This window comes from Manacus vitellinus, unplaced genomic scaffold, assembly GCF_001715985.3.
Source record: "Manacus vitellinus isolate BGI_N305 unplaced genomic scaffold, ASM171598v3 scaffold_1_pilon, whole genome shotgun sequence".
NCBI lineage: Eukaryota > Metazoa > Chordata > Aves > Passeriformes > Pipridae > Manacus > Manacus vitellinus.
In genome coordinates this window covers 19,176,582-19,190,508 of record NW_021939396.1, presented here as the reverse complement: position 1 = coordinate 19,190,508, position 13,927 = coordinate 19,176,582, and the positions used below count along the sequence as shown (strand labels likewise).

The window sequence follows — 13,927 nt, the reverse complement described above, 5'->3', positions numbered from 1 at the left end:
TTTTGTTAAATATGATTGTTCTCTTCAGCATATTGATAAGTAATATATACCTGACCTCTGCTAGGTGTCACTAAATCTGTTACTTTTTCTACCCTTAGTCTCCTATTCTATTTTTTTTTTAATTTATTAAAGAGACATAATGACATACATATAGGATATTTTTTTAATCTTAGATTTTCTTACTGTTCTGTCAGGGTTAACTGTGGCTGCAGCTCGTGCAGTCCTAAGCTGTGTAGCTGCTGTAGTGTGCAAGGCAGTGTGGGTTTCCTGGCTGGATAGCACAGCACTGCGAGCCTGTACACTGTGCTGCTGCGGCCTCACCTCAAGGGCTCGGTGGGTTGGGGGCACCACAATGTACAAAGGACATCAAACTGTTAGAGTGAGTCCAGAGGAGGGAGACAGAATTGAAGAAAGCTCTCAAGGGCAAGACTTATGAGAAGTGGCTGAGGTCACTTGCCTTGTCCCGGGTGGAGAAGGGAAGGCAGAGGGATGACTTTGTTGCAGTCTATGGCTTCCTCACGGGGGCAGGACAGTGGGGTGGAGAGCTTCAGGTTGGATATTAGGAGAAGGTTCTTTCCCCGGGGAGTTGTTAGCCTGTGCAACAGACTCCCCAGGGAAGTGGTCATGGCATCACAACTGTTCTGGCAGCATCTGGATGATTCTCATAGTCATATGGTTTAGTTTTAGGCAGTCCTACAAAGAGCAGGGAGTTGGACTTGATGCTCCTTATTGATCCTTTCCAGCTTGAGATAGTCTGTGATTCTGTATGTATTATATTTTGTCTGATCTTTGCAGCTTGCACGGAGAGCTGTGCTGCTGTGACTACATTGTTGGAGTCTAGGCAGCAAGTTCATGTAAAGTTGAAGAATGTTTATGTGGGATTCAATACAGCAGTAACTGTGTGATAAGCATCTCAATTTTTCTATTACCATTCTGTTACATTTCATTAGAGCTGGATCTTTCCTTTTGCTCAGACAATTTCAGTAATGAATGATGACACAGATGATGTAAATGGTGTAATATTATTGATTTCAATTTAATGCCATCTGCATACAGACCCCAGGCTTATTGTGGTCCCGTCACATTTTCTCCCTTTTTGGTCTCTTGTTGATGTTGATATTATGTTTTATATTTCTAAATAGCCTGTGAACACTTAGTGCCATTCATCTTCAGACAGTTTACAAGCGTTAACTAATGAATATACTCAGAATCTCCGAGCTGTAGATCATTTGTTAGTTTTATTAGCTGGTCCCTTAATGAAGCTCTGACACTAGTACAGATTTTTGAACACAAAGAGGTCTAGATATTGAGACTTTCAGGTGACCAAAGTCTCAAAATGAAATCATCGTAAGATATTTGAATATTATTTAACAATGCCTTTGAGAGTAAAAGTCTTGGTAAAATAAAACAACTTGGAAATGTCATTTGGAGGATTTCTTCTATCTTCCAAATTAATAGTTATTAAAATACCTACAAAAGTAAGAAAATATTGGAATAATATTTTATTAAAAAACCTTAATATTTTCAGACATCCTTGATTTGTAGTAGAAACTGTTAACATCAATCACTTTTCTAGAAAACTTTTGAAAATTAGTAATTCTAATTTCTATTTGTATTACCTTACTCCAATAATTTGTATTACCTTACCTTTACAATAATTTGTATTACCTTACCTTACCTTAATACAAACTGCTTATTTGTATTTTTTACCAAAAATATAACTGTCTTTCCTCCATCACAAATTTCTAATCCATCAGTAAAGCTGCTCTAACAACAGTCTTTACAGGGAGAATTATTTTTTTTAGGAATTAGGAGAACAAATAGGCAAAACCAGTTGAAATGATGAGTTCAAGGAACTCATTTTTGTGCAGAGATGGCTAAGAATTGGAGTGTCAAAATTAACTTCTTTTTTAGAAGCTTAAATGATGCTAGACAACATAGACATTACTGGTTAAACTGAAACAGTGAGGACTAATTTAATAAAGAAATGGAGGGGAAAGCTGTAAGCAACTTCCTAGCTGAGTTTCTCAAGCATTAGTACTGGGGAAGATCTTTAATATTTTCACTAGTGGCCTTGGCATAGGTAACAAGAATGCTGTAATTAAATACATCAGTGACACAAAGTTGGATACTTATCAGTACAGGGGAACAATGGGATACTGTACAATAGAGAGCCAGATGACCTTGTGAACTCCAGTAGTAAAAAAAAGGAGTGAGATAAAATAGGATTAAGTGTAAAATCAGGAATTTAAGAACTAATAAGAATTTCTACCTTGACCTACAGGTCAGGGACTCCTTTGGGGCTCAGTCCTGATCAACAATCCTGAATTCTGCTTTCCATAGCAGGGTAACCATGTCCAAGCTGCTTATTAGGACTGTTTCTTGCTCCGTGCTTTTCTCCTTCGCTGTGTGTTGGCATTGTCTGGGAGATGCTGGTTAGCAAAGGCCTGATGGTGCCAGGGAGCATAAGAATTAGCAGGCAGTCCTGGGCCAGCACCTGGCCCTGTGACAGGGTTATGTCTTGCTAGTATAGGCATAGTCTGAAAGAGCAAAAACTATTTGTTCTTGAAAAATAAAAGCAGAGAGGGTAAGCGATTGGCCACTTTAAAAACATCAGGCAGCAACTATGAGAAGGGAGCTATTTAAACTTAATGACAACAGCAGTACAAGAGTAAATAACAATAAACTAGTTTGGAATATACGAGCACTGGAAATTGAAAATCACTCCTTCCATGGTAGCTGTAGGACTTGGAAAAGCGTTTTTACAGATTTTGGGCTCATTATTTATAATTAATTTTAAGATAAAAGTTTATTAAATTATAAAGTTTTTTTAAAAATTATTTTCTCTGAAGCAACAGGCAACTGTAATCAATACCTGAGGTCTTTTTCTATCTAGTATTATTATTTAGTGAGCTTTAGTTTTCTAAAAAAAGCGTAGGAGATGTATGCTCAGTTCTCTTGCTTTCCTAAGACTATTACAAATCTGGAAATTTAGTAAAGGTTTAGCTAAATTGAGTAAAGGTATATTCTGTTCACTTACAGCTGGTTTACTTCATGCCAAACTCACTGCACTTAATAACCCTCATGGCCCTGTGGAGTACTTTGAAGGCTTACAAATTCCCTTATGGAAGCAATGCAGCTGTATTTGAAAACACTGACCGTGCAGATCACACCCAATGTCACATTAACCATTTTATCACTGGAACACTGTCTACCATTCTAGTTCTTCATGAAATCACAAAAACTGATGAAGCAGATGAATATGGTCAATATGGCACTGTGTAGGAATTATGAACTATCTTCACTGGCATATTGAGTTGTACCTGTGCTGTAATGAAAAAAAAAGCAAATTATCACCTTTACAGATCTTAAAGAATATCAGTTTCTTGTGAAAGCATGTGAACTGCTTCTTTTTATACAGCATACTTTAGGAAGGATATGCTCTGGCTTATATTAACCCACATAGCATAGTGTTCCAACTAACAGTTTCTAGTCCTACTGTGCACGTGGAGGCCTTTTTCACATTTTTGGAACATAAATAATCTGTTTTCCTAGTCAAATGTCTTAACTTGTTAGTTGTACTCTAGGATGGAAAAAATGTATGAACAAAATTACTAGTATGTACCTTATGGATAATAAAAAAGTGATACAAGAGTTACTGTCTCCATTAGGAAGATGAGTACAGCATTAGTACAAAAGAGTGAGTATACCTTTCAAAAATTGTAGTCATACATCTTTCTCTTATACTTGAAAGATAGAACCATGTAAATATACACTGTATACTGCAACTGCATGCACAGGAAGTGATATACTTATTGTATGCTGACTTGGTTGTTTATGGCCATTATAACTTTTCATACAAACTCAAGAGCAAATGTGTAGTATGGTCACTCTCTCAGTGCAAAGAATTTTTCTGTGCAAATACACATATCCCTTAAAATATATGTGGAGATGTTGGTCTCATAGCAGTATTGTAGGCTTTTCCATTTTTGTGAACTGGTATTAAGATTCCTGTGGTATTAAATACAATATTGGGGGATAGGTATTCATGTATCATTACAGACATAAGGCAAATAAACATTATAGCAGTTTTGGCATTCAGTCAAAGTGATTATAACTTTATTACTTCTATGAAAATGAAAGTCAGTACCATAGCACAGACTAGTGGCATAGCAAAATATTGAAAAAACAGGTAATCTTTATCAACTCTTATAACAGTCACAAACTCAAGGATTATCTTTGTTCCTGTAATATACTTCCTTGAATAAATGCATCAATTTAACTGAAGGAAATTAAAAGGGGAAGGTATCCCACAGGTACAATTCAATAAATCGAGTTTAGTGGATAAATACTAAGATAAAACCTTTGTTTGCTATGGTGTAGTATCAGAATGGAATGGAATGGAATGGAATGGAATAGAATAGAATATTTCAGTTGGCAGGGACTTACAGTGATCATCTAGTCCAACTACCTGACCAATCCAGGGCTTACCAAAATTTAAAGCAAGTTGTCAAGGGAATTGTCCAAATGCCTCTTAAACACAGACAGGCTTGGGGCATCCATGACCTCTCTAGGAAGCCTGTTCCAGGATTTGACCACCCTCTCTGTAAAGAAATGCTTCCTAATGTCCAATCTAATCCTTCATGACCTACAGGCTTCTGATTATAGATGAAGCTACCATGCAATGGTATCAAATAAAAACCTAAACTCTTTAAGGAGAATTTCACATTGCTGTAACCACTGCAAGTGTTTGTTCTCAGGTACTATCAAATAAATCCATAGTTGTTCTGATGACAGTTATTTGGGATTTATTTTTATGTAGAAAAATAGTTACCAATGTGCAGTTACAAATGATCATAGAATCATTCAGTTTGGAAGGGAGCTGGCATTTATCTAGTCCAACCTCCTGCTCAAAGTAGGATTGACACCACAAAAGAAAAAAAAAAACCAAACTGCTGGGCAAGTCCTCATGTTAACATGATGATATCTTGTCTGTACAATCAGAGCAGTAAAATGAATTGGAAAAGTTTCTGTTTCATTAAAAATATAACCAGATTCTGCTGTTTACAATGTATGAGCATAAAGTAGATATGATTTATTCTATTCACTACAAAATAATGATTTTTTGTCTTTAAAATATATCTTAGCAGCTACAAATAATGCATCAGTATTCTGGACCCGAACCTCTAGAATGATGTCTCTAAAGATAAATCCTACAGCCAATGTAAAAGCCTCTGTGTTTTCCAAAAATATGAATGTTGGCACATGCTATATTTAAGTCTTCCACAGTTATAGACAGTTGCTTTCATTAGAAAGGAATATCAAAACTAACATTTTTAAAGGAAGAACCTCATGGAAAACAATACAAATTTTCCCTCATCAGTAGTGGAAATCAGTACTTTTAGCTGTAAGAGACAACATAGACTTCAGACGATGGGAGCAAAATGGAATTATTGTTTTTTTAGGACAAATATGAGCCATGTTTTGGTGGTAATATAACCAAATAGATAAAATTTTATGTTTTAGCTAACTTCAAGCAATTTCTATTCTAATTCAAAGAGCTTTGAATTCTAAATATTAAGAAGAGTACTAAAAAGTTTAACTTGTGACAGGGAAAACTAAGTGCTTTTGCTATTTTACTGGAAAACTTTGGCAGATTTTAATGTATTCTGAAACAAACCAATAACCAGAAAAGCAGTTCCATCTCATTTTCTGGGGAGATAATGTTCAATGTGAATCTCACAGTCTCAAAACCAAGACACTCACTTATTAAATTTATAGTTCTTTGGAAACACCGTTGTATTTCAAATTGGGCAAAATGGGGAAAGATCAGCAGAAATTGGGACTAGAGGTAAGGCATATATACCATTGGCCCCCACTGATACTAGGGCTATATTAGCTAAAGATGCATAGATTTGCTATATAATCTTAATTTCTGTGGCTGCACAGAGGAAGCTGACTCACATTCCTGGGTGCCAGCGCTGGTTCTGCAGTGTCTGTTCCACAGCGACATAGTGACTAATGCAGAGATGTACTCCATCCTTGAAGAAATTTCTTTGGTACAGCATGACTTCAAACATTGCTCCATGATGTAATAAAGTTGTTTTGCACCTGGAACAGATTGGAATAAAAAAAAAAAAAACCAAAACAGGACTAGGAGCAGTGTGTTAGTAATCTTTATTATTTGCCCTGATGCTGGATCCAAGCAAAGGGTTTTCCTACTCTTCCATTTGTCTCCTCTTTCCTTTCAATGTTGCATTCTTGTTACCTTGTATAATGTTTAAGGAAGCGTATCCTGCATAAAATACGAGAACCAAAAAAACACACAAAAAGACACATATATTTAAACCATGTGAAATTTGCTTAAGAATACTACCAACAAGCACAACAGTTAATATAATGCTAATATATTACATGTTGTTGGCAAGCAGGTGAACTCTAATAGATTTGGTAAAACAACAATACTATAGAAGCCTTCTAGAGTAATTTTTCATCTCAGCACACCTGAGTAGTGTTCTGAAGGCTAATGAGGATTTGGTGTAATTATTCCTTAGGTTGTAGTGTCTAAACTAACAAACTCAAACTGATGTGTAATCAAATATATAAAATATACTGTACCTTTTAATCTAATCTTAAATACAGTAATATTTCCATTTTATTCTTGGAAGTTAGTGGTAGGCCATCTATCACTCTACTTAGGGGAACAGTGAATGGTGTTTTGTAAGGTAGCTGCCTTTTCACATTATCTAAAATGATTGTCGTATTATATCCTTTTTATTAAATTGCTTTTTTCCCCTTGAAATATCTGCAGATGTAATTTCTTGATGAATATATTTTCCATTTTATTGAATTTAAAGTGGTGTATGAAATGTGTTTTGAAAAATTTTATCTAATAGCAAAAAATTATAATGTCTTATTTAGGGCAAGGCAAGGAAGAGATTTTTTTGTGCATTAATTATTTCTGATGCGAAGATATGAAATGACTGATTATTGTAGGTTTTGCAGAATTTGTTTTATGGGCCTATGTAAAAAAAGTGTTAATATTATGTGATAAAGCTATTAGCAGAAGTGGGAGCATATTATGAGTAATCTTGTAAAAAATAGTGAAGAAATAGAAAATGAGATAGAATTTGTTTGTTCCCTGTATGGAGCTAACCTTTGTGAATGGAAAGCAGAAGGAAGATTTAAAGTAAACTGTCTAATCCAAATTCGGAATACTTCTTTACAGTGTTGTATAAAAGAAAAGAAATTTGTCTTTAAAAAAAATGGATGTAAGCGTTGATGGGAAAATGTCAGGCTAGATATATTTAGTGCAGCTATTTTCACACTTGAGAAGTTGATTTGAACAGAACTTCAGCAATGCCTATCGTAGGCACTAGATGGTGTTTCAGCCTTTCCTACGGAAATGCACATCCCGTTCCACTACCACTTGAGATTCTAGTTTTGAACTAGTATTTAGCGTTGGAGAGCAGATTTTTGTCCATATTTTCGTTTTCAAATTGGGAGTGTCCCCATGTGAAGAACTGACACCCACAAATTGCAACAATGACGTTTATGTACAAAATGTGTTCACAGCTGCTGAAGTCCTTAGGGTGGTGCTCAGGAGAGTTACGAACGGGTGTAGTAGGTACTGTGCCTGCTCTGGAGTGCAGATTTCTGATGTAAGGGATTAACTCTTTTAATTACTGTTTTAGAAGGGAAAATTCTGTGGTTCTTCACAGGTTTGTAAAAACGCGTGTATTGAACATGCAGTCCACTTGGGTAGTCTCCTCTCCACTTCTCTGCTCTGCTGCCCTCACAGTCCCGTGAAATGCTCTGTCCTGTGGGGACTTGGCAGGGACAGACCTGCTCTGCATGTGTGACCTACTGAGTGCTCTGTCACAGGCACCTGGGAGCAGGAGAAATCCTGTCCAGGAATATGCCACCTTCCCATCTGTGCTCTTATAATGCTACCTTACAAACCTGTCTCATTTAATTGAGAGGTCTGCACTAAAAATTACCAGTATTTTTTAAATTGCAAGAATGCTTCCATCGCAGCAATAAGATGGAGAAGCAATTTAGCTCAGTACTATTTGAGGGCTTGTAATTTTTGTGCTCACTGAAAGCACATACATTTGTGTCTGTGTGACAGGTGCCATTCTTCTCATTGTGTGTGATTATATGAATCACATTATGATTGTTAGGGTCAACACTATGAAATCCTGCATATTGAAAGTACATTGAAAATAAGGCTTTATCAGAAGTGTTAGCTGTAATTATCATTAGACAGTCTTAGAAAAGCAGAAAAAATCTGCAAAATACATAAATATATGCACTTTTCATGCAATGTGTTTGATTTTTTTTTCAATCTGAAATACTCTAAGTAAATTTTTCAGGAGTCAGGTTATGTCAGGAGTACTCTTCCTGATTCTACTTTTAGATGAGGAGATATGAAATCGTATTCATTCACAAGGATCTCTTATTCTGTTGGGTGCAAGAGAATAATACTAATCATCCTGGAGTGCACTGTCTGGGGACAAAATATGGCTGTCAGCCAAGGATATAGTTGCCCAGGTGTTTTGACTATAATATCTAGTTTTCTGATATTATGACATCTACTAATAGAAATAGCACATGAAAAAATGTTGGGGATTTTATCTCATTGTCATTAAAGTTGTTACATATTTGTATACTTCAACAATTGTTTTAGATCTGGTCTTTTTATTGTACTGACACATACGTGGAAAGTTTAGAACTTCTTTCAACTGTATACAAACCAAGCAGAAATACTGAAGCCTTTTAATTGCTATTAATAAAAGAGGGCAAAAATACTTCTGTCTTGGGTGCTGAACTTTCATGTTGGCGTTTTCATGTACTTTCTAACTTAACTGGTAATGGTAAAACAGGCCTGTTCTTGAATTTGTACTTTAATGGTGGCCAGGCCTGAAGAATACACAGTTTTGACCTTTGAATGTCATCTAAGGATATCTAACCTACCTCAGGGAGCAAGCTGCTACTTAGGGAGTCTCTCTCTTTTTTACCCTCAGTGCTTTGATGATTTATTCTGTCTTGTTGATGTAAGCAGACATGAGTTCTCATAGATGGTATCAGCCCTATACAAAGATTAGGCAGTGTACCAGGATGGGGCGTATCACCACCATTAAATGGGCAAGGGATGCCTCCTTTTCCTACCCCATCCTGACAGTTTGTGAATGAAGGAGTCAGTGAGTTTGAGTATGAATCTTGCATCCAGGTAACCCTCTACATGAAGCTCTCATCAAAACATTTTTTGTGAAGTTTGACCAGAAAGCATGGCTGAAATTTTCTACTAGAAAACAACCAGGAGAATAAGACACAGATTGAGGCTTCTGAAACCTTTTCTGGTGGACTGAGCTAGATGTATTAGGGAGGTAGAAACTACATCTTCCACATTATTCAACCATGGAGCCAGCTACATTTAACAGAATAATGAAGAACATTAATGTAAACCTTTGAATTTCCTGAACTGTACACCCTTGAAAAAGAAGCATCTTAGTGTAGGATTAGAACTAGAGACATTATAACTACATTGAAGGTTGAGTGTAGACATTCAAGGAACATGTAGTAAAAATGGTACCATTTTGTCTATGAACTTAGACAAAGATATTTAAGGAGCGAGCAGAAAAAGAAGAATAAAAATAAAAGAAAAAGAAAGCTAAACTAAGGCTAAAGAAAAATGAAGATTAAGGAGTGAAGGATTAAAGTTGCAGTGAAATAATGCTATCTACAATCAAAATTTTAAGATAACACAATAATCAGTTTGAATGTACCATTGTGTTCATGACTGGTGTGTTGTATTTGATTCACTACATCCTGATTTATTCTCATATAACGTAATAACTGAATAGGAAATTGACTTCCAGATAATTGGTGCTGTCAGTTTGCTGCACTGGCATGGGACTAAGGTGATCAGATACAAAAACTTTGTGAGCAAGTAGATTTTAGATTATTAAAAAACCTCATTGCTATATGCAGAATCTCACAACTGGGAAGGTGTAATAATTGTAATAATTTAATAAGCATACAATGAAAGGTAAATCTTGGCTATGAAGTAGGGAGATGCACCGTCTTATACATTGCGTTACTTTATTTACAAAATTACTTTAATTTAAAATTGCTCTGAAAATTAAGTCACTTCTTGAAGTCAGCTTCTTCGTATAAACATAAGATGCAGACCACCGTGGAAGTAAATCAGTGAGCATTTTGGAGAATTATAAAATTACTTGTTTGCAATAGCAGAGGATCTATTCCAGAGTTCCTTACTCAGTGAGAGAATGGATTAAAAGCTTAATGATTTCTTAATTCATTTTTTCTATCATCCTCAAACCATAGTCTTAATTTTTTAGAACTTACATATATTGCCATTGGAATGTCAAGATGTAGAACCTTTTTGTTTATATTGCTTCTATCTGTGGTTTTTCCTTGTGTTTCAAATAATGAAACAAGAAAAGACTAGAATTATTTTTGCTTGTAATTTTTCTAAAACAATTTCCTCCAAGGTTGTACAGACATATTTTATAATGTTGTAGCTAAGCTATTGTAATTTTAATAGAAAGAATTAAAACTGTATTCTTTCTACCTTTGGAAATGGCAACAGTCAGTTGATGTGTGCTTGATGAAGATGTATACAGTGTTTACAAGCTAACAGATTTTACATTTAAATGTCTGAACAGGTAATGTGGGTATGTAACTTGTGCCGAAAACAACAAGAAATCCTCACAAAATCAGGAGCCTGGTTCTATAACAGTGGATCACATGCACCACAGCAGCCTGACCAAGAAGGAATTAGAGCTCTGCGGAACGAGGAAGCACCTCAAGAGAAAAAAGCAAAGCTACAGGAGCATCCTCAGTACCAAGGACCACCAGGTGACATATCCACACAAGCTTTGGACAAAAACAGATCTCAAGGGCTCACAAGACAAGACTCAATTAAGAATGGTTCAGGAGTAAAGCATCAAGTAACAAGTGACACAACATCAGACAGGTAAGAAAGTATTTAATGATTATCCATATAAGATCTCCTGAATTTATGCTACAAATTTTATTTTATCTTTTAAACTTTTATCTTATTTTTATTCTGTAGCCTCTAAAAATACATACTGGGCATTTTGAAGCAACAGTTGAGGAGTCTTTTGTTGGTTTCAGATGGTCATAGCCAATGTGTGGTATTCATTCCTTCTTATTGAAAAAAAAACATGGAACATGGCAGTTGCAGCGTGACAGAGCTTGTCCAGGTGCTTGCAACTTTGTCAAATCATAGTCATTGTGCTATGTTACCATATTTCTTTTGTGGTCACTAACTTTATAGCAAAAAAACTAATAATCCAGAATAGAACTCAAAAAGGCAGGTTAGTGGAAGATGGTGTCTGTTCAGACTACTGAATTAAAGTGTCTGGTTGTACTTGCAGTAAACAGTATTGAAGATGGTGAAATCTTTGTGTAATGACCTGTTTTTTCAATCCCTTGCTTTTTGTTACTGTCATTAGTATGAAAGTTTTTTCTTCACTTGTTTGTGTTAATGCTACTTGGCATTGGTTGAAGCTGCGACTCTATTGGTACTAATGTGGTAAGATCTGCTTTAACCAGAGGCTGGAGGTGGAATTCCCTCCCTTTTTCTTGAGGTGATTGTACCAAAAGGCACCAGAAGGCTCTCAACCTCTGCAGCTACATTTTACTGGAACATAAAAATAAAAGTTGTTTCATTGAATAAATTTAGTTTCTTCTTAAACAGGACTGTAATAGATCTTTAAATATGGTGAGAAGCAAAAGAAGAGAGCAAGCTTGCTCACGTGTTTCCATACAAATGATACCTTCACGTGCGCATGAGAGAGAGACCTCCAGCTGCCTTGGAATTTGGCCTCCAGAGCAGTGTAGTCTGGCAGCATTCCTCTGCTGCCCAGCTATGACCTCATTACAGTATTTATTCTGCCAGCTTGAAATAAGTTAGGCAGATATCTTTTACAGCTAATATAGTTAAAATAGTTTTCCTTTTTCCTCACCTCTTGTATTTCACCATATTTTATTTCCTACTTTTGGTCTTATATGGGAACAAATTGAATGTAATTAGTCTAATCTTTTTTGTTTAACTTTTTCTGCTTGCTGCCCTTTGCTCTGGTTTCAGCTGATGGGTTCAGTACGTAGTGGCTCTGAGTGCTCCTGAGTTATAGGTGTAGTCTCTGAGAGGTACAGCTGGCACCCTGACTTGATGCTAAGGAGCAGGAGGGAGAGACAGATTCTCTTGTGTTAATAATGTGATGATAAAAAAACTCTTGCTCTTGTTCTCAGCAACAATTTAACTCTAAAAATGTTTTTATATTATGCATGCAGAATTACAGAGTGAGACAGGGATATATGAGTAAAAAATTCATATATGCAAGATGCATTTACCCGAAGTAGAGTTTTATGATAAACAGGACAGTATAAAGTAATAATTGCCAAGAGGAAGAATGTGGACTTTATGCCTGAAATCAGAACTATTCTGCTGATTGTGATCACTTCTACTCAACATATTGTTTAAGTCCAGATCGTTTTTTCAGTCATTATCCTCTTCCTGTTTTATTTGGATAATAATACTGATGTTCCCTAATTAACATATTCAAGTGTGCTTAGAATCTGATCTATGTTACATGCTACTGAAGGATAGAGAGTCTGCTGAATATTTTTTCCCTAATGTTCCTTACATAAAGTCTTTTTTTTTTCTTTTTCTGGAGATAATGAAAAAGATTCCACCATGATGCCCAATGAACATCTTACTGGTCAAATGGGTTTTTAGAAGAGAACATCAATGTCTCTGAGAGAGGCTATCCCAGAATTCAAAGATGGGGATAAGGCTTAAGTTTGGATCTCTGCATGCTGTTCTCAATAATACTGAAAGACTTACTATTTGTGCTGATTTTGGCTGGGGTAGAGTTAATTTTCTTCACAGAAAATTGGTGGTATGGGGCTGTGTTTTGGGTTTGTGCTGAACACAGGGTTGATGATATAGAAATGTTTTTGTTATTGCTGAGCAGTGCTTACACAGAGCCAAGGCCTCTTCTGCTTTTTGTACTGCCACACTGGCAGTTGGAAATTGGGGTGCATGTGAGGTTGGGAGGAGACACAGCTGGGACACAGCTGGGACAGGTGACCCAAACTGACCAAAGGAATTTTCCATAAACATCATGCTCAGTAAATAAAATGGAGGGAATAAGAAGGAACGGGGAGTCATTTGTAGTGATGGTGTTTGTCTTCCCAAGTAACCATTGCATGTGATGGGGCCCTGCTCTCTTGAGGGTGGCTGAACACCTGTCTGCCTATGGGAAGCAGCAAATTAATTCCTTGTTTTTCTTTGCCTGTGTGTGGGGCTTTTGCTTTACCTGTTAAACTGTCTTTATCTCACTCCATGAGTTTTCTGCCTTCTATCCTTCCAATTCTCTCCTCCATCTCGCTGGGAGGGAGTAAGCAAGTGGCTGCATGGGGCTAGGACTTAAACCATGGCACAATTTTATTACATACAGCTGCTTGTAAGAGCAGAAGATAATGTATTATTCTCTTTATACCAAAGTAATGCATAGAATATATATATCATAATTTGATATAATTTCAGTATTAAAATTTATAAACCCATGTATGTGCTGCTTAATATTGTTTTAACCATTAGGCTAGTATTCTGTTCCCTTGATGTATACAACAGTCCCATTTGCAATTGATAGATTCCAAACTGTTTAGACAGACAAGTAGGTAGTTGATTATGGATTTTCTTTGAGTGATCTGAAATTTATTGCCTTAAAGAAGTCTGGGATGATTTTGGATTGCACATTCTTCAAGGACATTTTTCTCATATTGTGTCTATTACATAAAAAAATAAAATGTAATTAAATGTCCAGGAGCAAGTTGTACTTACAATCAGCAGTTTATAGAATAGAGTCAT

At 36.1% G+C, this 13,927-nt stretch overlaps 1 protein-coding gene across 16 annotated transcripts in view; it reads left to right on the top strand.

Moving 5' to 3' along the window:
* The window catches only part of RIMS2 (regulating synaptic membrane exocytosis 2), a 388,249-nt gene that overhangs the window by 44,994 nt on the left and 329,328 nt on the right, over nt 1–13,927 (top strand). For all 16 annotated transcript variants that reach the window (XM_018077725.3, XM_029959232.1, XM_029959221.1 and 13 more), the window contains one exon: nt 10,692–11,002. In XM_018077725.3, the coding sequence (XP_017933214.1) occupies nt 10,692–11,002 (311 nt within the window). The remainder of the gene's footprint in view (nt 1–10,691; nt 11,003–13,927) is intronic.